The 26,862-nt window shown below is 37.9% G+C and overlaps 1 protein-coding gene across 1 annotated transcript in view; it reads right to left on the bottom strand.

The window, feature by feature from the left end:
• Positions 1 to 25,275, bottom strand: part of LOC309509535 (NACHT, LRR and PYD domains-containing protein 12-like) — an 85,910-nt gene extending 60,635 nt beyond the window's left edge. The window contains exons 1-4 of the mRNA XM_082184304.1: positions 25,126 to 25,275; positions 23,244 to 25,040; positions 21,235 to 21,408; positions 9,972 to 10,142 (exon numbers count right to left, since the gene is read on the bottom strand). Of these exons, the coding sequence (XP_082040430.1) occupies positions 9,972 to 10,142; positions 21,235 to 21,408; positions 23,244 to 25,040; positions 25,126 to 25,172 (2,189 nt within the window). The 5' untranslated portion in view covers positions 25,173 to 25,275. The remainder of the gene's footprint in view (positions 1 to 9,971; positions 10,143 to 21,234; positions 21,409 to 23,243; positions 25,041 to 25,125) is intronic.
• Positions 25,276 to 26,862: the final 1,587 nt, after the last annotated feature.

Genomic DNA, 26,862 nt, shown 5'->3' with positions numbered 1-26,862 from the left:
CACAAGGGTCCGCAGCCGTACTGCAGGGGGTCCGTCAATTAATGCTTGATCACAAATCATTTGTTAAATTAAAAAAATAGTAAAAAACATCACAAAGTCAAATTTAAATATAAGCACTCTCAAGCAAATGCAAGATCACCCTCAGTTGATTCTGTAATAATATCATACTGGCAAACTCTCAAGTGTGTTTTTGTGTTTGAGCTCTGGAGAACGTCAAATGTTTTTACAGCGGTGAGTAATGTAGCCAATCACAGTCATGTTTGTTGGTCTATTGAACGCAGCCAATCAGAGGTGTTTCATTTTGTCAGAATCCACTCACCGAGATATAAAGGCCCTGTCCTAAATGGTACACCTCACTTTCAGTCTTGTAGACTTACAATGGCTTCTGCGTGCCCATTAAGTCCATAGGGTGTCCCATTTAGTAGTTTTAGGTTTCAGAAGGGTACTCACGAGCGCCCCTCTGCGGTCGATATGTGCCCTAAATGCACACTGAAGCGATCGAGCTCCACAGCAGACTTGTTCACGACAGTCAAAGCGGCGTTACGTCAGGAAAGTGCGGACTCAGAGGAAGACCGCGAGTGTTTAGGGTGCCGTTTGTGACAGGGCCAAACTCACAATTGCGTGACATAAATAGCAATTGCAAGAAAAAGTCCGAATTGCGAGTTTATACCTTGCAATTCTGAGGGGAAAAACAGTCAGAATTGTGAGATAAAAAGTCACTGTTTAACATGTTCAAACAAATAATGTAGCAAAATGATCATTCAAATGTTATTTTTCTTAATTGCATTTACACCCTCAGTTAAGACACTTGCGATTGCATTTTCATTAAATGTCCCGCAATGAATGAAGCAAAATTCAATGTGCAAATTGAAAATGCATTCCGCCGTCAATCACTGCGTGAAGTTGGCCCCGCCCCCTCCCTCCCTGTCAATGACTGTGTGAAGTTGGCCCCGCCCCCTCCCTCCCTGTCAATCACTGTGTGAAGTTGGCCCCGCCCCCTCCCTCCCTGTCAATCACTGTGTGAAGAGAGAGAGATTTATTTATCCTTTCGGAAATGTGTTCTACACCATACAGCATCGGTTTCCAACAGGGGGGTCGCGGCCCACAAGGGGGCCTCAGCGAGCTCTGTGGGGGGTCGCGTCATATTTTGAAAAGTTTTGAGCAATTTGCATTAAATAAAAGTCCTTAACTTTTTTTCTGTTCAAAATTTATATAATGAGCGAGTTCATCATGAATCCATTTTGCAGTGTTTTTGTCTTATCCTGAATCACTATGGTACACCTATAATAAGTGATTACATAGGGACTATTTTACCCTGGTTCGGATCGCTGCCGCTGCGGAGTAGCCCAGTACCTGCGTGACTCATCATAGACGTACACAGAGAGAGAAGTAGTTCCGGCTACAATGTTCTTCCGAAAGACGCATTATTCTGTTAATAAACACAAGTTTATTATCACTCGCTATAGCGCCAAAAGCCTCAAAAATAAAGCCTCACATTGATAAAGCCTCACAAATAACATGCAAGTATTGAGGCCCCAGACAGAAGTCATTTAGTAATAGCCTATATTCATTCTTTTTTTACCTACACACAGGTGTGAAAACTGATATTTTTATTGCATTTAAAATAGGGCAAATTTATAGGCTACTCCTAGGCTTACATTTTTAAATTACAAAGGGCCTACTAATGTTTTTGTTATTGTATTTTCAATATTATAGGCTATTATTTGTGCATAAACATATCTGTTTATAGTAAACATACCGTTTGTTTGAAAACAACATATTTTGTCATCCTTGCTGCAAGCTTACAAGAGCGATAATATAATTAAATGTGAAGGGGGGCCCTAAAATATTTTCTTGGGTAAAAGGGGGTCTCAGACAAAAAAAGGTTGGGAACCCCTGCCATACAGTACGTCTGATACATTTATACATAAGACAACAAGACAGTTGACAAGACAGAATTCCAAACAAAATATACAACAACATTTCCCTCTCCCCAAACACCCCCACCCTACCACACCCACACCCATACACAACATCAGGACAGAAGACTCAAACCCCACTACACATAACTAGGATAATAAAGTGCAGTTGTGCATACTGTAACAGTCAAGCTGGAAAGAAAGTGCATGATGCTATTTAAAGTGCTGTCCTGCAGGTAAGTTCTTATTCATAAGTGTAATGTAGTTGGAATGAATGACTTACTGGCTCGATTAGTTTTGAAAGAGGGTAACCTAATCCTCCTCCCTGATGGCAACACCTCATATGCCTGGTGTAGGGGGTGTGACATATCTCTATTAATTGCTTGACCTTTCTTCAACACCCTTCTTTCACAGGTAATAGCCATACTGTCTAGTTTTTTCCCTGCAACCTTGCTAGCCAAGTTAACTATCTTGCTCAGTCTGTTTTTATTGGTCACTGACAAAGAGAAATACCAGGCAACACAACAAAAAAGTAGAATGCTCTCCACAAATGAGTGATAAAAAAGTAACATCATATCACTATCCACTCTAAATTGTCTTAGTCTCCGCATAAAATGCAGCCTCTGCAGCCCCTTTTTATAGTATAACTGTTCCATTGCAACTTATTATCTATTATTGTCCCTAAGTACTTGTACTCGGCTACAATCGCAACATCCTCTTCATTTATAACCAAACACTGATGGGGCTGGCTCCCAATTCTGTAATCTATTATTATTTCCTTTGTTTTCTTTATATTTAGATGAAGATAGCTGGACCTACACCAATCTGCAAATTGATCCACCCAGGCCCTGTAGTTGGTCTCATCACTATTCTGTATTAACCCCACTATTGCTGTATCATCTGCAAATTTTATTGTAAGATGCTCAGGTGTATTACTTCTACACTCATTAGTGTAAAGAGTGAACAATACTGGTGAGATGACACTGCCCTGTGGGGATCCTGTATTGGTCATAATCGGGGAGGACACAGCCTCATTTACCCTAACACACTGTGTTCTCTCCGTCAGAAAGGACTCAACCCACCTTATAATGTTAGGATTTACCCCTAACTGCCCCAGCCTCTCCATCAGAATGTGGGGCCTGATGGTGTTGAAGGCGGAGGAAAAATCTATAAAGAGAACCCGGACATATCGTTTGGGCTTATCCAGATGGCAATAGATATTATGGAGCATATACAGAAGGGCATCATCTGTGCTCCGCTTGTTTCTATAGGCAAACTGTAAAGGGTCGATATTACATTGCACATCATTTAGAATATGTCTCAGAACAATTCTCTCTAGGCTCTTCACCACGATTGATGTTAGGGCGACTGGAAGATAATCATTTAAATCAGCTGGTCTTGCTACCTTAGGTACTGGTACTATGAGCGAGGACCTCCAGGCTTTAGGAATGTAATGTGTATCTAATGACTTTTGAAAAAGCTGGCAGAAAATGAGGCTAAGTTGTTCACTACACATTTGCAAAACCCTACCACTTATTTGATCTGGGCCTGGTGCTTTTTTAGAATCAATTTTATTAAAAACTCTACGCACCTCATCCGCTGTAATAGTTGGAGGAGTACCATACTGTAACTGCTGTCTAATGGCATCACGCTCCAGGAGAAAGTCTGATGTTTCGAACTGTGCATAAAAACCATTCAGTTCATTTGCAAATGCTTGATCATCTCCATTTGCATCTATGTGCCTTTTCTTCTCTTCCTTCCCTATCATTGTATACATCCCTTGCCATGCATGTTTCAGGTTATTCCCCCTCATTTTCACCTCAATCTGCCGTTTATATTTCTGTTTACAGTCATTTGTTATCTGTCTAATCTCCTTCTGAATTGCTTTCATTTTAAGCCTGTCTCCCTGCTCAAAAGCTCTCCTTTTCCTGTGCAGTGCAACTTTTAATTCTTTATTTACCCAGGGTTTGTCATTTGGAAATACCCTAAAAGTTTTTTTCTAGGATTATACAGTCCACACAGAACCGAATATAGTCAGTCACCACTAAAGTCAACTCTTCCAAATTCTTACTAGTGTGCACGAAAATGTCCCACACAGTACAATCAAAACAGCCTCGAAGGCGTTCAACAGACTCATTAGTCCACTGTTTAACTGTCTTTATCTCCGGTTTGCTGGTCTTGAGCTTTTGTTTATACTGCGGGACAAGCTGGAAGAGGGCCTGGAGACTGCAGTAGTACGGAAGGCCAGGGCGAAACAGGCAGTGCAGGAGACCAGGACGGAGCAGGCAGTGGAGGCGACCAGGGCGGAGACGACCCTTCAGGCGGCCAGGGCGAAACAGGCAGTGCAGGAGACCAGGACGGAGCAGGCAGTGCAGGAGACCAGGGCGGAGCAGGCAGTGCAGGAGACCAGGGCGGAGCAGGCAGTGCAGGAGACCAGGGCGGAGCAGGCAGTGCAGGAGACCAGGGCGGAGCAGGCAGTGCAGGAGACCAGGGCGGAGCAGGCAGTGCAGGAGACCAGGGCATTGTGATCCGAGTCTCCGAGGGGTGGTTTTGCATAGCCCTTATAAGCGTCTTTAATATTCCCAAAGCATAGATCGAGTGTTTTATCCCTCCTTGTCGGGCATTCGACGTATTGATAGTAATTGGGCAATACGCTTTTGATTGAGCATCCATTAAAGGGTTAGTTCACCCAAAAATGAAAATTCTGTCAGTAATTACTCACCCTCATGTTGTTCCAACCGCGTAAGACCTTCGTTCATCTTCGGAACACAAATTAAGATATTTTTGATGAAATCTGAGAGCTGATAACTTCTCCGTAGGCTGCTAGGTGGCCCAAACTTGCTGGCCCAGAAAAGTTATTAAAGAGATCGTTAATATAGTCCAAGTGACTACAGTGGCTCAATATATCAAGCGACGAGAATACTTTTTGTGTGCAAAAACAAACAAAAATAACTACTTTATTCCACTATTCATTTCCTTCTCTCTGGGCCACTAGTTGGTTCGCGTAGTGTTTTTGCGCTGCGCGTCACACACATGACCAGCGTCGGCCAATAGTGAGCCGACGTGGTGACGTGTAACACAGACGCGCTGCGCAAAAACACTTACGAGGCCCAGAGAAAAGGAAATGAATAGTGGAATAAAGTCGTTATTTTTGTTTGTTTTTGCGCACAAAAAGTATTCTCGTCGCTTGATATATTGAGCCACTGTAGTCACGTAGACTATATTAACGATCTCTTTAATAACTTTTCTGGGCCAGCAAGTTTGGGCCACCTAGCAGCCTACGGAGAAGTTATCAGCTCTCAGATTTCATCAAAAATATCTTAATTTGTGTTCCGAAGATGAACGAAGGTCTTACACGGTTGGAACAACATGAGGGTGAGTAATTACTAACAGAATTTTCATTTTTGGGTGAACTAACCCTTTAAAGTCTCCGAGCACAAACTTCGGTGCATCAGGTGCCATGTTTTCTAGTTTAGCCATTGTGTCGTAGATCCTATTTGCCGCGACCTTAGTATTAGCGCGGGGATGAATATATACCACAGTGACAAACACCTGACCAAATTCCCTAGGTAGATAGTAAGGTCTTACCGACAGCGACAATAGCTCAATATCCTCCGAGCAATGGGAGTCTCTTACTGTGTAGTTTTTACACCATCGCTCATTTATATAAACACACACACCCCCTCCCATTCTTTTGCCGGTTACCTGTGCATCACGGTCCAGTCTAATCGGGTCGCTAAACCCTGTGATCCTGAGTGTTGAGTTATCAGTCGTGTCTTTAAGCCATGTTTCCGTGAAGCACAACAGACAACTTTCCCGATACTCTGAGAGGTTCCTCACAGCGTTCCGTAGCTCCGTAAGTTGCTTCACCAAGGAGCGGTTGTTAGCCAGGATGACCGTAGGTAGAGGTGGCTTGCTCCCCCGTGCGCGAACTCTACGCCGTACGCCTCCTCGCCGGCCTCTTTTCCTCGGTGATGTGGATGTCCGTGTACACTCATCTGGCAGATCGACTGGAAAGTTTCCGCTATGCAGATCCCTTAGTTGCCAGAGTTGATCCCGGGTATAATGTAAAATCCCATATGTTGTGGCGGCGGCCGATGCATAGCTTCCCCGACTCAGTGAAAGGACTGTTAACAGCAACAGGTGAATCGCCAGGACGATAGACAAAAACTGCGTAACAAAACGCATCTTGACTTTGTTGGCTCGCTTCTGACTTAACAACCAAACTTTCAAAGCGTGTAGTTCGAGGTTTATGTGATGAAAAACGCTTACATATAACCCATAAAACAAACAAACATTTCAGACGTGCTGTAGGCACTCGTCGCCACAGTGCAGCGCCGGAAGTGAAGTTGGCCCCGCCCCATCTAACCGTTCTAACCTGTGTAGTAGTAGTACTGATAAATAGTAATAAGTAATTATTGATGAATAATTATTTACATAAATGTGATGCTTAAGTTATCCTAGTTTCTCTCTACAAAATAGTACATTTTACAACATTTTAAATCACATGATTTTAAACCTAAATTTGATGGATTAATAGCATGTGGTCACCGCAAGTATTATGATTTTTTTTTTATACGTGTATACAGAACATTTTAAAATTAAGCCATTTTATTTTATTCAGGTCATATTTGCTGTTGAGTGGAAGCAAAAATTAGTCAAGTAATTGTCTCTGTAATGTTAATCCTAAAGCTACAATAAAATATGGTCTGTAAACAACCAGTACACATTCAAGGGAAAATGCAAAAATAATAACAGCATCAAGAAAAGAAATCTTGTCAGATGTCCAAAAAAAGAAAGAAAAAAAATGCTTTAAGATATTTTGTCTGGTAAGAGTTCCTTCGTTAATGGCAAATTTTTCCACAGTGATCTGTACATAAGGTTCCTCTTAATTTGCTGTTCAGTGTCTGCAGGACAAGCAAAAAAAAAAAAAAAAAAAAAAATCATCACTGATCAACTCTCTTCTAGTGCGCATGCATATATGACGTCACCAAACACACCACCGCGCATGCGCGTAACAGTGTCCAGTACGTGTTGGATCTGATCCAGCTATACGTCATCGTGCTACAGGCTGCAGAGAGGACTTCTTGAGAGTAGTCGAGTGCAGGCGGGGAGGAGCTGCAAATGGACACGTGAAGTCGGACACTTTCTGGTTCCCGTAGTGACCGCTCACGTGGTGTTTGCATACTTTACCACAGCTGAAGTGAAATAAATTCAATATTTGCCAAATAATACACAGATGTTTCAGAGACATTTTCATTCAATACTTTATGTACTGCTTCATACAGCGTCTGTTTGAACAAGAATAAAGTTCAACATAAACTTCTATCAATGAAGTGGAGTCTACGTTTTTTAATCAGTTTTAATTTGATAAACATGACACAATATAACATCGCAACTACATGAAAAGAGTGTTTACTGTTATAAAAAACTGATTTGTGAGCTTTAGAGGAACTAAAGGTTTTCGAATAAACACGAAACACACGTGATCGTTGTCATGCGGTGAATCCGGCCAATCGTGGAACAGCTGTGTCGTTATCAGAGCTTGTGCAGCCGCTCTTGAGAAGCTGCGCTGGCTGAGTTCTCCGGCTACTCTCGAATCGCTCTCGCGGTACTTTGATGGCATATGTCACAGTCACGTGGCGTCGGCACTTTATCAAGTCGGACAAAATTTCTAACCGGCATGCACTGCTTCAAGTCAGCCGCCGATCGGTCTGCGCAGACCTGCATGAAGTCGAACAAGCCTTGTGTGAAGTTGGCCCCGCCCCCTCCCCCCCTGTCAATCACTGTGTGAAGTTGGCCCCCCCGGTGACGTCATCATCTATAAGTCCTCCTGGGAAGTCGTGTTTACGACGGCAGTGCGTTCAAGTCACTTTCGTCAGAATAAGATGGCGGTGTACTTCCTCTTAATTAATTACATATAAATACAGCAAGATTCTTAAACTAGTTCTAGAAAATGAAGAACAAAGAAATGTGCATCCGGTGTACTTTGTTTTTTTATATTTTTCATTAATTTATGAAGCCACTGCAAACTTAAAATATGTTAAAATATGTATTCAATTTACATATTAAAACTAGTGTATGAAATGGCAAATGTAAATAATATAATTAAATTTTTATTTTAATTTTGCACCAAACGTTGCACAAATGTAATGGAAAACGTAAATTTAAATACAGAAATGCATTGCCATTTTACATATTACATTTCAAATTGAATATTGCTACCCATATGCTTCCATAGAACACAAAACAATGATGATGATGCATAATAACGCCAGCGTTGTGGATACACTTACCCAAAACCCTCCATAACTTTTCCATTAATTTCACATTTTATTTGTATAGCGCTTTTCACAATACATATTGTTTCAAAGCAGTTTTACAGAAAATGCACATCTACATTACAATTTAGAGTGATCTGTTATCAGAGGTGACTGTGTGCAAGTTATGTATTTCAGAAATTTACATATACAAATCACACAGTTAACTAATAATGTTTTAATTTTATTTACTTTATAACTGGCACTTATTTGGAAAAAAATTGTTGAATGGCAAATAAATAAATGACGGACTTTTATTATGTAAGCTTTATTTTACACCTCAACCGACAAGGGAATTTATAGTCATATTTATAGTGTTAATATTAATTTGCGAGTCCACAAACTCATTCTCTTAAATGGCTTGGGTCTGCAGAGCATTCACAGCGTACAGTATACGGACTGAATGCCCCTGACCTGAAGCTTTTATATCAAGACCATTTTCATGTTTATCATTTATTTCTATTATTTGCGTTGCCTTATAACTTCATGCTTACAGTTTAACACATATGTGTTTATTACCACAACAGTAAATAAGTGTCTTTAGAAATGTTATAATATATATTATAATGAAAAAGACTAATAAAATTGTCTCTTCATATTAAATGGATAACAATATATGTCTGGACACTTGAAAAATGTGTAATAATGGGGTCTATAAAACTTAAACATTTAATGATTTATAAGCATTTCACATATTTCTACACTAATTATACAAAACTATTCTGCCAGTGCACCATACTGTACAAATGAACTAGATCAATGTTCATTCTTGTCTGAAACTTTGGAGGAGACAAATATGAAACCACCAGTATGAAGGGCCGTTAGGCAACAATTATTGAAAAGCCTCAACACTAGTGAAACAAAAAACATTGATCAACCTTGGTGAAATTCATTCATACGCATTACTGAAATAAGAAGAGATTTCGGTAGTTGATGATGGCTAATTTCCCTTGAAAAGGAAGTTGTGTGTCCGCACTTCTGTTTAATTTGGCGCGTCTCACAAACTCTTTTAAGCAATGTCTGTTAGTTGTAACGAGTTGTATGGGAAGCCAAACACACCAACAGTGGGACGAAACGGAGCGGTGTTACAGAGCTCGTGCCGTGCTGACATCATCGGTGCGGCTCAATGGACCGAGCTGTGTGACCGACTCGACATCGCAGGGAGGACGTGTTTGCTAGCGAAACCGAATGGACAGAGCAAACTAATCTCACCAGCGCGACGCTGACCATGTTACTTTATTCATTACTGCTCCGCAGAAGTTCAGGTGTTTTCCCTGCATATAAGATAATGAAGATCAGCATGAAGTTATTACATTTCTTTTGCTTATTATCTTTCATATTAGTACATTAGTAGTGTTTGAAAAGCTACTTTGAATTTATTTATTTTTGTAGCCACGGAAAGAGCCGTTCAAAGCAGAAACTTCAACGATTAAGGACTGTGCAGTGCCGGGGGAACTATAGGATCAGATTATTGTTATTAAATTATTAAATAAATAAATTAAAATTATTGAACATAATGAATATAATGAAATACTCACTAAATTGAAAGGATATATTTTAAAAAGAATGTAAAAATGAACACTAATACCAGATCATGAGATTAGACATTTGTGTACACCTGTAATTTCTGTGCTGAGATTTAGTGTTTACAGAACATTTTACAAGCTAATTTTAGTCCTAAAATTCTTACTGAGGACAAAGACATGTGTGACAATCAGAGAGACAATCTTACCTCAGTGTCTCCAGTTTACAGTGAGGATCCTCCAGTACAGCAGAGAGCAGATGAACTGAATCTCCTAGTTTATTCCCCCACAGATCCAGATCTCTCAGGTGTGAGGGGTTTGATCTCAGAGCTGAAGCCAGAGCAGAACAACCTTCATCTGTGACTCCACAATCCCACAACCTGTAGAGAACAATGACACACTCTTCACTCTCTCAGTTCAGATCAACACGTACAAGCCACAATTCTACACAGACTATTAAATATGTCTAAATTTCAATTGGAGATTTATCAGTCATAAAAAAAAGAATAAAGAAATTCAAAAAGCTTTCAACACATGTTCTTCATAAATCCAACAGTTCTAAATGAGCTCAAACACAACTACACCTCTTCTCTTGTGTGCTTTCATCTTCACGATGAGTCTGTCACAGAGTATGGTAGGTTAACTACTGACTATAAGTAACTTTGTAACTACATGCCAACTTATTCTAACCCTAACCCTACTAGTCTACTAATAAATCTATTAACACTCCAATGGGAGTTAGTAGACATGTGCAACTGTACTTATAGTCAACAGAATGTGTTCAAGGGACCATTAAAATAAAGTGAAACCAATATGGTCTAACCTAAATTGATAATTATGACAACACTGTTGCTGACAGTGAACATACCATGAGGTTTTACTGGATATGCAGTGATTGCTTCTGTCTTCCTAATGCTACCTTCTGCCTCTCTGTTTTGCTCTTGCACACAATCTACTTCATGCCTTCTGTCCTCTGATTGATAGTTTATACTTTTTTTTTTTCAAATAAAGTATTTTTTGCTGAGAAATGATTTATTAATGATTCATGATTTTTATAAATTAATGTAAGAAACATTTACTGGACTGAAGAAACTGAGTTTATTGATTATTCACCATTTGTTAATGTTAAAATTTTTATTCTTTTGACATTTTTTCATGTTAATATAAATGTCAAATATGACACAACAGGCTTTTGGGGAACATTTTCCATCTCTTAATTATTATTGATTTGCATTGAATTGCATATATGTGTCAGGCAGTGTTGGGAAAGTTCACTTTCTACATGAACTAGTTCAAAGTTCAGTTAACAATTTTTTTAATGAACTAGTTCAGTTCATAGTTCAAACTTCAAAATTTTGAACTAAAGTTCACAGTTCCAAAAAATGAACTAGTTCAGTTCTTTTTTTCCATATGTTGCTGCAAACTATTATTTTTCAAAATTATTGCCACAGCCCATATAAAACCACAGACAGCAATTATGTTATCAGTTTTAACACTGAAACTATGCGTCAGATTTCATCTTCATATCCAATTTTAAAATCCTTATCCAACCAGGTTTTACATAGCATTGAGGGTAGGGTTGCCAACTAAACAAATGCGGGACAATCGTGCATGGTTCTTTACAGGAAAATGAGGGACACTCAAAAATATTTGTAGGCTATAGGCTAGGCCAACATAACACAGTAGGCCTATATGTCATTTCAGGTTCGTATGCGTTTAAAAGGTTTTCAGACAACACATTTGTTTTGATTAAAGTCATATTACACACAAACCATAGTTCAAAATAATAGCATTTATCTGAAATAGAAAGTTTTTGTAATTATACACTACTTTTAAAGAAATTAATAGCCTACTTTTATTCAGCAAGTACATTTATAATGCTACGTTTTTTTATTTCGGATAAATTTACTTTGAACCTTTTATTTATCAAAGAATCCTGATTTTTTTTTTCTTTCTTTTTTTTTACATTAATAATAATTAATGTATAAATGTTTCTTGGTCAGCAAATCACATCAGTATATTATTCCCTCAGGATGATTTGATGCTTTCTTGCGTGGCTGGATGTATGTTGGACTCACAATAATCACGTTGTTTGAATTCGTTAAAACTGATTTGCCGAAATCAAAACCCAGTCGGACAGTGAAAGGGATTTGCCGTTAGCGCGAGTCCGGATCGAAGCGACCAGACAGCGGAGGATTCTGTGCGCAAATCAAACAATGATTTGTCCCAAAATAATAATTAATTCTCAATTTAGAGTTTGTTATTCGTATGGTCTGATCTCTGGGTCTGATGCGCGTGAGTGTGGACTGTGATTGGATGATGACCGGTGTCGTGATCAAGTGTTGCTGTTGTATCAGATTCAGTCATACATCAGTGGTTAGATCAGCGTCAATAAACGGGACAACGGAGGTTCCGAACGGGACAAATACATTTCTATAGAAATCTTGCACCCTTTTGAACGAAGTTAAACTGAGAGAGCGTGCCGTTCACAGACACCAGAATGAACGAGTTCACAGTAACGTTCATCAGGCAGTAACAGAGTACGTTCAGTTCACGTTCGCCCAAAATATGAACGAGTTCATGAACTATCTATCGTTCAATGAACGCGTTCAGGCACAACACCGGTGTCAAGGTTTTAGACTTATGTTTGGCCACATAGATTATATATGTTCATTGTGTCTCTTGTTGGTTTTCAGTCTCTGTCATTATGTCTCCTGTGCCTTGTTCCCTGTTTGTGTATTTAAGTCACCCTTCTCCTGAGTACTTTGCTCAGTGTTTCCAGTGCCATGACCAAGTCTAGGTCATTCTCTTGCTGTGCCTCTTTTGGAGTTATCTAAATCTAATTTGTGTACCTGGTATGGTTCCTTTGTTTTGTTTAATTGACTTTTGCTCTTTGAAATTTTGGAGTACTCACAGATCTTTTTGTGAACTTTTTTTCAAATTCCTTCTGGATTTACTTTGTGGACTTTTTGGATTTACTTTTTGGAACTGTTGTCAATCTATTTGTGGAAGTTTTTGGGAGTTTACTTTTTGGATTTATCCTAGGAAAGTTTGGACGTTCCTTTTCATCAAATACAAGATTTGAAGATATTTCCCAGAACTGTCATCTGGTTTTCTGCATTTGGGTTCACCTTTTGACTGTGTTCAAGTTTTCACACTAGTCCTAACCCTGTGTTTCTGACAGTATGAGCCATAAAAGCGATGTATAAATATGATACTCAACAAAAAAACACACATGCGGACTTCCGGTTATGGCGTGGAGATAAGCGGTAACGTTATCTTGCGTCGCTTCCACTTTCATCTAATTTCATCAATAATCGCTCTTGCATTACTAATAGAAAGTATTTACTGATATTTCATATATTCCTAACAAATATGGCACCTAAATTGTCGAAAAATAAAGGAGGAAAAACGTCTAAATCAGATCGAGATGAAGGGCTCTCCGCCTCCGAAGACCACGAGGAGGTGAAGTTAGCGGGTGTTACACAAAGTTCGGAGGCCGAGTCTTCAGACGCAGAGACATCGAGGGAAAGTAATCCCGCTAACTTGGATAATATTTTCCAAGCAATCATCTCACTAAAGTCTGAGTTTTCTGCTAAATTTGAATCGGTGTTAACCATCTTGACGGACGTTAAGAATCAAATACGTGACTGCTCCGCTAGACTGTCAGAAGCAGAGGAGAGAATATCTCAGACCGAGGACACCGTTAACAAGCTGCAATCTACAGCTAAAATGTTGGAAGACAAAATAAAGTCGCTGTCTGCTAAAACAGAAGATCTGGAAAATCGCAGTCGGCGTTCCAACTTATGGTTGGTGGGGCTGCCGGAGAAAGCTGAAGGCAGGGACGCGTGTGGCTTTCTGGAAAATTGGCTTCCTGACGCACTGGGGATAGAACCTCTTCGCTCTCCGCTGATCATTGAACGAGCTCACAGAATCGCAAGTGTCAGATCAGACGACAAAGCACCGCCGAGGGCATTAATAATGAAGTTCCTCAATTACAAAGACAAAGTCCGGGTATTGAATGCGGCCAGAGAAAAAAAAGAGGTTCTGTACAAAGGCAAGCGAGTGATGCTCTTTCCTGATTTTTCAGCCGAGGTCAGCAAGAAACGCCAGCGCTACAACGAGGTCAAGAAAAAGCTTAGAGCAAAAGGTTTGGATTACAGATTCCTCTTCCCCTCACGGCTACAGGTGTCTTTCAATGGAACATTATATACTTTTGAGAACCCTGGAGACGTTGAAACCTTTTTGGACAATCCACCAGAGTAGAGTCCAATAGAAATAGGGTGAGTCACTGATGTAATGAACTGGATTAAAAATATAATGCCAGAGACTTTAGACTTTGATAATGCCCACTTTATACACTTGTTTTGATCATTTTTAGTTTTACTATTAGTCAATCATTCATTTATTTATTTAATTTTTGCATGGGCATGGGGTTGCGACTGAAAGAGTGCAAACGTAATCAGTTGGACAATGTTCACCGACCTGTGTGGGGAAATTTATATTTTGCCCCCCATCCTTTAATATAATTTATTTATTTGTGTATTTTATTTTATTTTTACTGATTTTTATTATATTTTTATTTTATTTTTTTTGCATAACCTATCAGTGTAAATAGTTAGCTACATACTAAAGAGCTTAAGTACGGAAGTGTTGGCGCGAGTTGACATAAGGAGAACGGTTCCTCAGGGAGAGAGAGTCGGTGGACCCGTGTTGTTTCTAGTGAAGTTAAATTCAGGGGATAAGTGTGGTCGAAACGACCTGGGAAATGTGTTCATTTAGTTTAATTTGTATTTTTTTTTCTTCTTTTTCTATGTCTAATTGTTCAACTAGGGGCTGCTTTTTATTTTTGGTCTATAATTTTACGAATATGTTCATTCTGGTGTATTTTGGAGACATTCAAGTGTTGAATAGAAGAAAAGGGTGCATTGCATATATAATTAATAACAATGTCTAGAGAAGTAAAGCTTAAAATTACATCCTGGAACTGTAGGGGACTTAACAATATTACAAAACTCAAGCAGGTCATGCTCCGACTCAAACAATTGCAGTGCAAAATTGTGTTCCTTCAAGAAACACATCTAAGATCTGAAAATATAATAAGGGTTAGAAGGAGATGGCCTGGACAAGTTTTTTCTGCATCTTATAGTAGCCAAGCACGAGGAGTAATTATTTTGATTCATAAATCTATACCATTTCAGATGTCTGAGGTAAAATACGATACTATGGGGAGGTATGTCATTATAAAGGGAACCCTTTTGTCAGAAACACTAAACTTAATTAACGTATACGGTCCCAATATAGATAATGCTGCATTCTTTACTAACCTATTCTTAACTATTTCCTCACTTCAGGGTCACTATATAATGGGAGGTGACTTTAACTGCACCCTAGATCCGGGTAAAGATCGATCTTCTGGAGTCGATCGGTCACACAATCAAACAAGAAAAGTACTAAAATCTTTTATAAATGACTTAAATTTAATTGATATATGGAGAAACCAAAAGCCCACAGATATCCAATTCTCATGTTACTCAAGTACGCACAAGACTCACTCAAGAATTGACTATTTTCTTATATCAGCACCTCTCCTGTCGAAGATTCAGGACTGTTGGTATGATAGTATGGTACTATCAGATCATGCTTCCATATCTCTGATATACATGGATGCCAATTTAAGAAGTGACCCACCAAACTGGAGATTACATCCAAAGTGGCTAGGAAATTCAAAGTTTATTGAATATATGGAACAACAGATTGACCTATATTTCGATATGAATACTTCAGAAACATCAGCTAGTACTAGGTGGGAAGCATTTAAAGCCTTTATTAGAGGTCAGATAATTAGTTACACTAAAACAAAATCAAAATTATGTAATCAAAAGTTAAATCTTCTGGATTCTAAATTGAAAGACCTAGAAAAAAGACAATTTCAAAATCAAATTAATGATACAAAAATTGATCAGGAAATATTATTTCTTAGAGCCCAGTATGAAGAGATGTCCGCCTCTAGAGTGGCAAGCAGTATGATGAAACTGAAACAAAGCTATTATGATCAAGGCGAAAAGCCAGGGAAACTTTTAGCATGGAGAATCAAACAGTTACAATCCGAAAGTGCTATTAATTCTATTCAGGAAGAGGGGGGAGATATTACGGCGGATCCTGTTAAAATAAATAATGCGTTTAAAGATTTTTTTAGCTCTTTATACAGCTCAGAATATACAGAAGATAGGAAACAACAAGAAACTTTTTTAAATGAGATTAAAATTCCTAAGATTTCTAATGAGGTAAAATACAATCTTGAAACAGATTTATCAGAAGAAGTAGTTTTAAGTGCTATTGAGAATCTGAGAGGTGGTCGAACTCCTGGACCAGACGGAATTCCTATAGATTTTTATAAGAAGTTTAAGAAAAAATTAGCCTCTCCTATCTTAAATATGTTTAAAGAGTCATACCAACAAGGTGTACTCCCTCCATCTTTAAGAGGTGCACTGATTATGCTCCTTCTTAAACCCAACAAATTAAAAACAAAGTGTGAATCCTATCGTCCAATTTCATTACTAAACTCTGATACAAAGATACTTAGTAAGATATTGGCAAAAAGACTAGAAAATGTCTTACCAAATATAGTGGACCGTGATCAGAACGGATTTGTGAAAGGCCGTCAGGGATTTCACAATGTACGAATGTTGTTTCATATTTTACATCATAAAAAGGATTCTCCAGATACAGCAATTTTATCTTTAGATGCAGAGAAGGCCTTTGATAGGGTGGAGTGGCCTTTCCTCTGGGAGGTTCTACAAAGGTTTGGTTTTGGGGAAGTATTTTGCTCATGGATTAAGTTATTGTATACACACCCTACAGCAGAGGTTCTGACCAATGGAATAATTTCAAGGCCTTTCAAAGTAAACAGAGGCACCCGGCAGGGATGTCCTCTGTCACCACTTTTGTTTCTCTTGGTAATTGAACCATTTGCTATTGCAGTACGGGATGAAAGCTACATTAGTGGAATTAGGATCGGCTCAATAACACACTGCATATCCCTATATGCAGATGATGTTTTATTATTTCTTACAGAGCTCAGCCAATCTATTCCAGCTTTACTCAATCTCATAAAAAGGTTCGGGAAATTTTCTGGCTATAAGATAAATCAGTCTAAATCCTCTATTTTATTTCTCAATCAAGAGGAAAAGTCAAAATTATCATACATAACTTCCAATCTTAATGTTACAGATTCATTTACATACTTAGGACTCCAGATTGTGGCAGATATAGAAAAAATAACCTCATTGAACTACAATGCCCTAACAAATTCAATTACTAAGTCTATAGATAGATGGTCAGGTTTACCAATCTCATTAATCGGTCGCATTAATATTTTAAAAATGAATACACTACCCAAAATAATTTATTATTTCCAAAATATCCCTTTGCCCCCCACTACTTCATTTTTCACCATTCTACGAAGAATATTTATCCAGTTTATTTGGAATAATAAACACCCAAGAGTCCGGACATCTTTGCTTTACCTACCATACGATAGGGGAGGATTGAAACTCCCAAATATTCAAGCATACTATTGGGCATCCCAGTTAAGAGCGATAATGTTTCATTTTTCGGCAAGTGCTCCTCCTAAATGGCTAGAAATAGAAAATTTATTTGTGAAATCGAAGATTCCTTTTAACTTGTATCTTTATTCAGCCAATATAAAAATACTACAGAAAAATTTGAGTGCAATATCATTTAATCCAATAGTACTGAATATGATTAATGTCTGGGGGAAAGTACGAATTCATCTAAAGGAAAAAGAGTCTCTATCTGTATTTAGCCCAATATGGGGGAATGATAATTTTATACCTGGTCGAAAGGATTTAGGCTTTCGACTCTGGGCTCAGAATGGTGTGTGGAAAGTTAAAGATCTATACAAAGATGGCGTTCTAATGTCATTTACTGATATTACTGATAAGTTCAAAATCCCTAAAAAACATTATTATAAATATTTGCAAATTAGGAATTTTATACGTACTGCCCGGGGACAAGGACTGGCTGAACCAGAGCTAACTAATCTAGAGAAATGTATATCTAAACCAAGCCTTGGTGGAGGACACATATCTTGTTTATACAACATGTTATTGTTAGGTTCTCAGGAGTCATCTACATCCAGATTAGCCATGTGGGAACAAGACCTTGGATTAAAAATAGATAAGGAAAAATGGGAGCAAACATGTACAAAAGCTCAAACACAGACAGTTAACAGCAGACTAAAACTGTTACAGTACAATTGGCTTATGCGCACTTATATAACCCCGGTAAAACTAAATAAAATTCATAGCAACATACCAGATACTTGTTTTAAATGTAACAGTGAAAAAGGCACGTTGATTCATTGTATGTGGGAATGTGATCAAATAAAAGAGTTTTGGAAAGAAATTAATAATATGATATGGCATATAGTCTCAGTGAGATTGCCACTGGATCCTGGGCTTTTCATTATTGGTATTCATCCAGATAACTGGAAAATCAAAAAGGAAACTCAAGTATTGATAGATATGTGTATTCTACATGCTAATCGGCTCATCGCCATTTATTGGAAAAAGATAGAAAGGCCTACTATAACTCAATGGTTAAGAGAAATATCTTCATGCATTGCAGTGGAAAAGATAACATATATTCTTAAGGGTAAAGAAGACCAATTTAAGAGGATTTGGAGTCCCTTTTTATTATTTATCGAGCAAGGGGATATGAACAATATAATAGAGGAGGAACAAAATGCTTGATTAGGTAGTATATTCATTTGAAAATACATTTTAATTTGCACTAATCCTATTTTATTTTATTTATCTTATCTGTGGCTATTATTGATTGCAGTGTACTGTTAACTCTGTCTTCCAAAGTACATACTTTATTATCCAATGTTGGTTGTGCTATTGCACTTTTCATGTAATATGAGCCCCGGTGTTTGTTTGTTTGTTTTTTTTTGTTTTTTTTTGTACATTATATGTGATGTTACAGACATGTGATGTACATTGTTGTGTAAGTGTTTAAGAAAATGCAATAAAAACAGTATTACGTAAAAAAAACAAAACACATGCATGCATATACAAGTTAGCATCTGTTTTTTGTTGAGTATCACATTACACACACACACGGCTTTTATGGATCATATATGCAATTTTTAACATAAAAAAAATGGTTTATCAATAAACCCCAGTTGCTTCAGTCTAATAAATGTTTCTTACATTTACATTTATAAAAATAAAAACTTTCTGAGCAAAAGGACTTTACTTGAATTTTGTTTTTGTTTTTTTAAGTATAAACTATCAATCAGAGGACAGAAGGCATGAAGAAGACTGTGTACACGATGTTTCTCAGCAAAGTTTTGGTCATATTGATCATTCATAGGCCCTAGAAATTTGCATATTAAATATGATACAGTAGGCTAATATATTCATAAACAGGCATTGTTCGACCGAATTTTACAAAGAATGTTTAAAGTTATGAGAGAATACATGTTTTAAAATTGTTATTAAAATGTTGTAACACGCATTGCCAAACAAGCATTCTTTTTTCCAATTAATTTATACTCCCAAAGGGGAAACGTATCCTGGGAGATACAAACATTTACAGGCAGATTATGGAAAATGTAAAAATTAAATCCATAAAATTTCAACATAAATATAATAAGCTAACACTTAACAACAACTATTTAACACATGTATCACTGAAGGCGGTTTAGTTTGAGATCTTTCACTTTTGAAAAAGTATTAAATCTCCTGATCAAAACACAGGCGAAGAAGAAGCAGAAACATGCGATATCATATGTGACCCGTGCTGGCAAAATGAGTCAGAATGCGTACAGGATAATTCTGAGCTACAGGCAAAATGGTCGAATTTGAGGTGTTCACAAAAATGAGTTCATTAAGCCCTCATCTAGTGATCCCAAGGGTCAAAATACCAATTAAACATTTAAAAGTATCTTTATTTGTATGTTTTCCTTTGTCCATGAAAAATTCAGTTTTCTCTGCTCGCTTCTCGACGACTGTGCTTTCCCTCAGCACAAGTTTGGTATTGTTTTAAAACGTAGCAATCCAACTTTGTGAATATTAATAGCGAATTCTCGATGGCATGAGTCTGAACCAATGAAATGTGATTTTCAAACTCATACTGATTTAAACAAAGTGATTTTACTCACATTGACTGACACATCCGAAGCGTGCCTCAAAGACGCCTCAGACAGCGCGTGATCCCGATATACTCTTATACCTACACAGAATTACAGTGTTTCAAAATATCTGTCTTGGCGAGTATTCAAGCAAACATAATCTGCTATGTCTTAAAGGTATAGCGGAGGATGTTTTACTTCCTGGTGGGTAACCTATACTATTGGTCCTCCTAATTGTCAATCATTCTGGTGAATCAATCAAACTTTTCAAAAAGTGGAGAGGGCGGGTCTTATCTAAAATTTGGAAAGATCCTCCGCTATACCTTTAAGTGAACATTTGGTTAACTGTTGGGGAAAAACAGCTGATGTGTAACATTATATTAGACCTGTGCAGTACAGTAGGTCTGAATATATAGGCTGTCTTTTTCATTAATTTTAATCAAACAATTGTGGTACCATGGGGGAAAAAAGTTGAATATATATTGTTCCTATAAATATTTGGTTTTGACTCGGTGGTGTGTGCCAAATGTGGTGTTATTACCCAAGATTTTAAGGTATGGTTGGTAGATGATTTTGTTTTGGAACCTTCAGAAAACTTTAACTCGATTTTTCTCAAAATTGACTTTGACTATTAAAGTCAAACAGGTGTAGCTCAGTCATGAACAATTGCTCATTGCGACTCATTTTGCCAGAACGGGTCACGTATGTAAGCAGACGCAAATGTAAAATCAAAACTGCCTAATGTTACTTAATGAAATGTCGACGCAGGACGAGGTATAGGACTGTGAAGCTTTGGGGGTGTTGCTGGACTTTATCTACTCCATCTGTGTTTTGATCATCGTTCTGAATCCGATCCAGACGTAGTCTAAATATCTAATATCTAAAAATTCTTAAATCAAGATACATAAGCAATTTTTCAGTATACAAGACTTAACATTTTAAGTTATTTTGCTTCTCAAGTAAATTTATCTTCAATTAAGAATACAAAAAAGAAAAGAAAACAAAAATACTGAGAAAGAAATTTATTTTCTGCAGTGTAGCCCTAAAATTTACATCAGAGCATTTAGTCCAGGGTTCCTCAAATCCGGTTTTGAAGTGCCGCTGTCCTGCAGAGTTTATCTCCAACCCTAATTAAAGACGCCTGAACAAGCTAATCCATGTCTTCAGAGTTACAGGAAGGAGAGTTTTATCAGGGTTTGAGCTAAACTCAGTAAGGCAGCGGCCCTCCAGTGCTAGATTTGTGGAACCCTGATTTAGTCTTACAGAAGACAATAACATGTCTGACTATGATATACCGTAGATGATCTTACCCGAGTTTCTCCAGTTTACAGTCAGGATCCTCCAGTACAACAGAGAGAAGCTTCACACCCGGATCTCGCAGTTTTCTATTATTCAGATCCAGTTCTCTCAGTTGTGAGGGGTTTGATATCAGAGCTGAAGTCAGAGCAGCACAATCTTTCTCTGTGACTCCACAATCACTCAAACTGTAGAGAGATGAAAATCATACTTGGTAAACACTATGAACTGAAAACAAAAAGCAATAGAAAATTGAGAAAAAGTAGACAATTTGTAGATGGAGTAAAGAAAACACTGCACTTGGTCACCAATGGATGGCATTGTCTCAAAATTACTCAGGAACCTTGAGGTAATGGTGTCACAGATTACAATTGGAGAGAGTTAAGTGTGAATAAAAGACAAATGGGACATGGACTCAGGATAACAAACTCTCAGTGTGCAAAAGAACAAGATTCTGAACAGACACGACATATACAACATAAAATTAAACCAACTAACTCCTCGCTTTGCTCTAAATGTAAGACCGCATTCTTGGGCTAGAATTCTTGGCCTCCCTTGCAGGTGAATAACCAATAAACATGCTATATGAATTTTAAATTTTTTGTCCGTTGTTGCCAGGAAAACTACTTTATAAATCATTTGTAACATTAAACTTGTTTGTTTTAAATGAATCCTCATGTTGAAGACATTGGGTGTCAGGTGCTTTGACACAAGTTTGAGTCAGCTTGTATTGTTTCCCAATCACATCTCCCCGTCATTATTCACATCAATAAAATAGATTTAAAAAAATCAGAAAAACAATAAAATCAAGTATGCTGCCATATTGCTCCTATTACTGATAAAATAAATGTTTGTATGTAGTGTTGTCACGGTACCAAAATTTCAGTATTCGGAACCGATACCAGTGAAAATCCACGGTTCTCGGTACCAATTTCGGTACCAAAGCTTAATTTAGATTAAATTTACATAATTATATTAAAGTGTATATCACAAAGATGGAAACTGTAGTATTAAAAACACTTTACAATAAGATTCCATTTGTTAGATAACATTAGATAAAATGACCTAACAAAAAAAACAATAGTTATATACTGTCGCAATTATTCTCCTTTAGGGGTTAATTTAAAAATACATTTTTAAAATCAAAAGTTAACATTATTTCTGTTAACATTATTTAATGCACAATGAATGAAGTGAACAAACATGACCAATCAAGTGTTTTGTATTAAATAACATTCACAAACATTAATTAATGTTGTAAAAATATATTGTTCACTCAATGTGTTATGTTAGATAACGCATTAAATGATGTTAATGAATGGTATCTTATTGTAGCATTACCAAACTATACAGGAGATAAAATGTTTTATTTGACTTGACTATACTTTTATTTAATCCAAAACTGTATTCATATTTAACTTTAAAAGGGCTTTTTAAACCTGCTAAGAGTTATCCAGCCAAGAATAAGACTAGAACTGCTTTTCTGACGGACTGATATTAAATGACGGCTTTTTATTTCTCATCTCCATAAATATATCTAGTAGTAAAGCTAATGCAAGGGCTAGAAATCAATGAATAGGCCTATGTCACACTTCCTCGTCGTCATGGAGAGCGCAGTTCGCACAAGCGTTTGTACTCCCGTGGCGTCTGTCGTTGCTATACATCCATGAACGCACATGGAAAAGCGAGCGCGCCGCTTCTATTATCAGCGCGCTTGCCGCGCACCATTTGAAATAACGTATCTGCACGCGCAAAAACATCAGCACCACATCAGCAGCAGCACCGCCGATCGCCATCAGCGCTTTTATGAAGAGGACGCAACTGCACGCGCTTCGGGCACGCACGCGCATCAAGTACCGGGTTTGAGAAAACCTGGTACCGTGACGTTTAAAAAAAAATTAGTACCGACTTGGTACCGAAGTACCGGGTCTTTTGACAACACTATTTGTATGTTTCTTAGATTTATGAGCTTTTTATTTTCTTTTGTTTTAACAGTAAAGTGATAGTTTTCACTGATACTTACTGAACTTTAATCACGGGCAGCAGCTTCTGAAGAACCTTCAGTTTTTCAGCTTTATTGTTTTCTCCAACAAATGTATTAATATCAAACTTCTCCAGACTCTTCTCTGATGTCAACAACACAAAAACTACAGCTGACCACTGAGATGAAGAGAGTCTGGCTTCACTTATTGTTCCAGATTTCAGATACTGTTGTATTTCCTCCACTAGTGACTGGTCGCCCAGTTCATTCAGACAGTGGAACAGATTGATGGATTTCTCTGGAGAGTCAATGGTCCTGATCTTCTCCTTGATGTACTCAACTGTTTTCTCATTGCTGTCAGACTTTATTCTTCTTCTCAGTGTCATTAGTCCCTGAAGGAGAATCTGATGAGACTCCACTGACAACCCCAGAAGGAAGCGCAGGAAAAGGTCCAGATGCCCATTTTTACTCTGTAGAGCCTCATTCACGGCTCTCTCATGGAGCTCAGAAAATGAAACATGTTTAAACTTAACTTGAAACCAGTCCTTTAATACAAACAACAAATCTGGTTCAGAGACTGGGTCAAATACATTCCTGTTGTTGTTTGTGAAGCAGAGGTGCACATATAAAGCTGCTAGATGTTCCTGAACACTCAGATGAACAAAGCAGAAGACTTTCGCCTGATACAGGCCTGACTCCTCTCTGAAGATCTGAGTGCACAATCCTGAGTACACTGATCCTTCTGTCACATCAATGCCACACTCTCTCAGGTCTTTCTCATAGAAGATCACATTGCCTTTCACAAGCTGCTGAAAAGCCACTTTTCCCAGTTTGAGGATCATGTCTTTATCTGTCAGGTTCTTCTCATAGTCTTTCTCCTGTTTGATGTTGGACTGAAGGATCAGGAAGTGTGTGTACATTTGAGTGAGAGTCTTGGGAATCTCTCCACTCTCTGCTTCACTCAACATCTTCTCTAGAACAGTGGCTGAGATCCAGCAGAACACTGGGATGTGGCACATGATGTAGAGGCTCCTTGATGACTTCAGGTGTGAGATGATTGTATTGGCCAGACTCTGATCACTGATTCTCTTCCTGAAGTATTCCTCCTTCTGTGGCTCATTGAAGCCTCGTACCTCTGTCACTCGATGGACACACTCAGAGGGGACGAGATCGGCTGCTGCTGGTCTAGAGGTGATCCAGATCAGAGCAGAGGGAAGCAGATTCCCCACAATGAGGTTCGTCAGCAGTACGTCCACTGAGGCTGATTCACTTACATCACAAAACCTCACATCACTCTGAAAATCCAGAGACAGACGACACTCATCCAGACCATCAAAGATGAACAACACTTTATATTTGTCACTGGATATTTCCATTTCTTTTGTTTCAGGGAAAAACACATGAAGAAGATCTGAAAGACTGAGTGTTTTGTCCTTCATCAAATTGATCTCTCTGAAAGGTAGTGGAAATATGAGCTGGACGTCCTGATTCACTTTGCCTTCAGCCCAGTCTAGGATGAACTTCTGCACAGAGACTGTTTTTCCAATGCCAGCGACTCCCTTTGTCAGCACAGTTGTGATGGGTTTGTTTTGTCCAGGTAAAGGTTTAAAGATGTCATTGCATTTGATGGGTTTGTCCTCTGTTGCTGCTCTCCTGGATTGTGTCTCAATCTGTCTCACCTCATGTTCATTACAGATCTCTCCACTGTCACCCTCTGTGATGTAGAGCTCTGTGTAGATCTCATTCAGGAGTGTTGGGTTTCCCTGCTTTGCTGTTCCCTCATTCAGACGCTTAAACTTCTCCATCAGTTTTGATCTAAATGTGTTCAGGACTTCATGGCTGTAAAATTTAAATAACATAGTATTACATAAGTTAAATATATAGAGTAAAATGTTGTATTTGTTTACCTGTTTGTTTACTTTACCTGACACTAGCATCCCTGCTTTCATTAAAGTCCTGTAGTTGATTCATAGGCTGGTCATTCTTCTTACAGGCGGGTTTTGTTACTGTTGATCTTTGTGGTGGGATTGACCTTAAACATCATGAAGAGAATCAAGAATCAGACATATTGGTGGATTTGTTTTATATTACCTTAATAATTCACTGTCAACCTCCTAAAACAGATAATAAGTAAATGCACTTATTAATAAATCAACTGCTCAAGGCCACAACTGTAATAATACTAAAAACAAAAACTATTAAAAAAAAACGTTTGTCAAGACAAACTTTGTGTTAGCTTGAGAAAGCTTTTTATATATTGTAAATATTATATTAAAATAATATATTATTGATTGATTGCTTATAATTTAACATCATGTCAGTTGTCAGAGCTATTTTAATGGTGAGAATAAAAGTAGCAAAATATAAAAAGAGAAATAAACTAAAAACTAAATTTACAAATGTTTTTAAACTAATTCAGCCTCACTTAATAAAAAAAAAAATCTATTAATACGAATCAACAGAATAAAAACAGAGTCCTAGAAGAGTTAAAACCATCGCATTCCTTTAAAATCTGCTTTAAAGATAGTGGACTCTGTCATAAGAGGCATAAAGGAGGATCTTCAACTGATAACAAAACCTTGTGCCTATTTGGCAATATGTGCAGATGATTTGGTCCCAGTGATTATCAGAGTAGAAACAATGTTTTCTATCAACAACAGGATTAATTTCATAAAGTTTAAAGGTCATATGATGCGATTTCTTGTTTTCCTTTTTCTTTAGTGTGTTATGTAGCTGTTAGTGCAAGTATAAGATCTGCAGAGTTACAAAGCTCAAAGTGTAAAACCTTAAGAGATATTCTTTATAAAAGTTATAAAGGCTCAGCCACGCCTTCCTAAAACTCTTCTTTCAAACTCGCCCCAACAAATCTAGGTCAGTGTGTGGGGACAGAGTTTCATAAATAAATGTATACGCAAAGAAAGAAGGCGTAACTTTTGTTCTCGCTGTATTATTGTTGCCGCCAGCGCCGCCATGCAAAGATGATCGCTCATCTTGGACATCTGCATTTTCCGGATCAGAATCGGGCTCGAATTGATAAGGTAGTTCTGACATGATCACATGCCTTTATTGCTTCTGGAGCTGATGTTCCAAATATGGTAAGGGGCGAGACATTTCCGTCACACGCTTGAAGGGGTGGTTGATTATGATTTCACTTTTTTAACTTTAGTTAGTGTGTAATGTTGAAGACGAAGTCCTTAAAAAATGCTAATCAATGAATAGAAGATAACACATAAGCTACCTAAATTCATCAACTAACCATTCAGAAATGTACTGTTGCATTCTACATGTTGTCACTTCTTGAGTCTCTCCATTATTGTCTGACTCTGGTTTGAACATAAACATTGACATTTTCAGTGCATGTCTGTGTGAGGTAAAAGGATATAAAATATCTGTGGGGTATTTTGAGCTAAAACTTCACATACACAAACTGGGGACATCAAAGACTTATTTTACATCTTGTGAAAAGAGCATTATACCACCCCTTTAAGGTTATCGGGCCAATCACAATGTACTGGCTAGCTGGCCAATCAGAGCACGCCACGCTTTTCAGAACGATGAGCTTTGTAAAAATCAACGCATTTCAGAAAGGCGGGGCATAGAGAAGCAACAATAATGTACAGTATGTGTAGAATAATGAGTATGTTTGTTTTTTAACCTAAAA

This window comes from Leuciscus leuciscus, assembly GCF_965113295.1.
Source record: "Leuciscus leuciscus genome assembly, chromosome: 11".
NCBI classification, from domain to species: Eukaryota; Metazoa; Chordata; class Actinopteri; order Cypriniformes; family Leuciscidae; genus Leuciscus; species Leuciscus leuciscus.
Note: the sequence above shows the minus strand (reverse complement) of the source record. Positions and strands in the feature narration are given on the sequence as shown.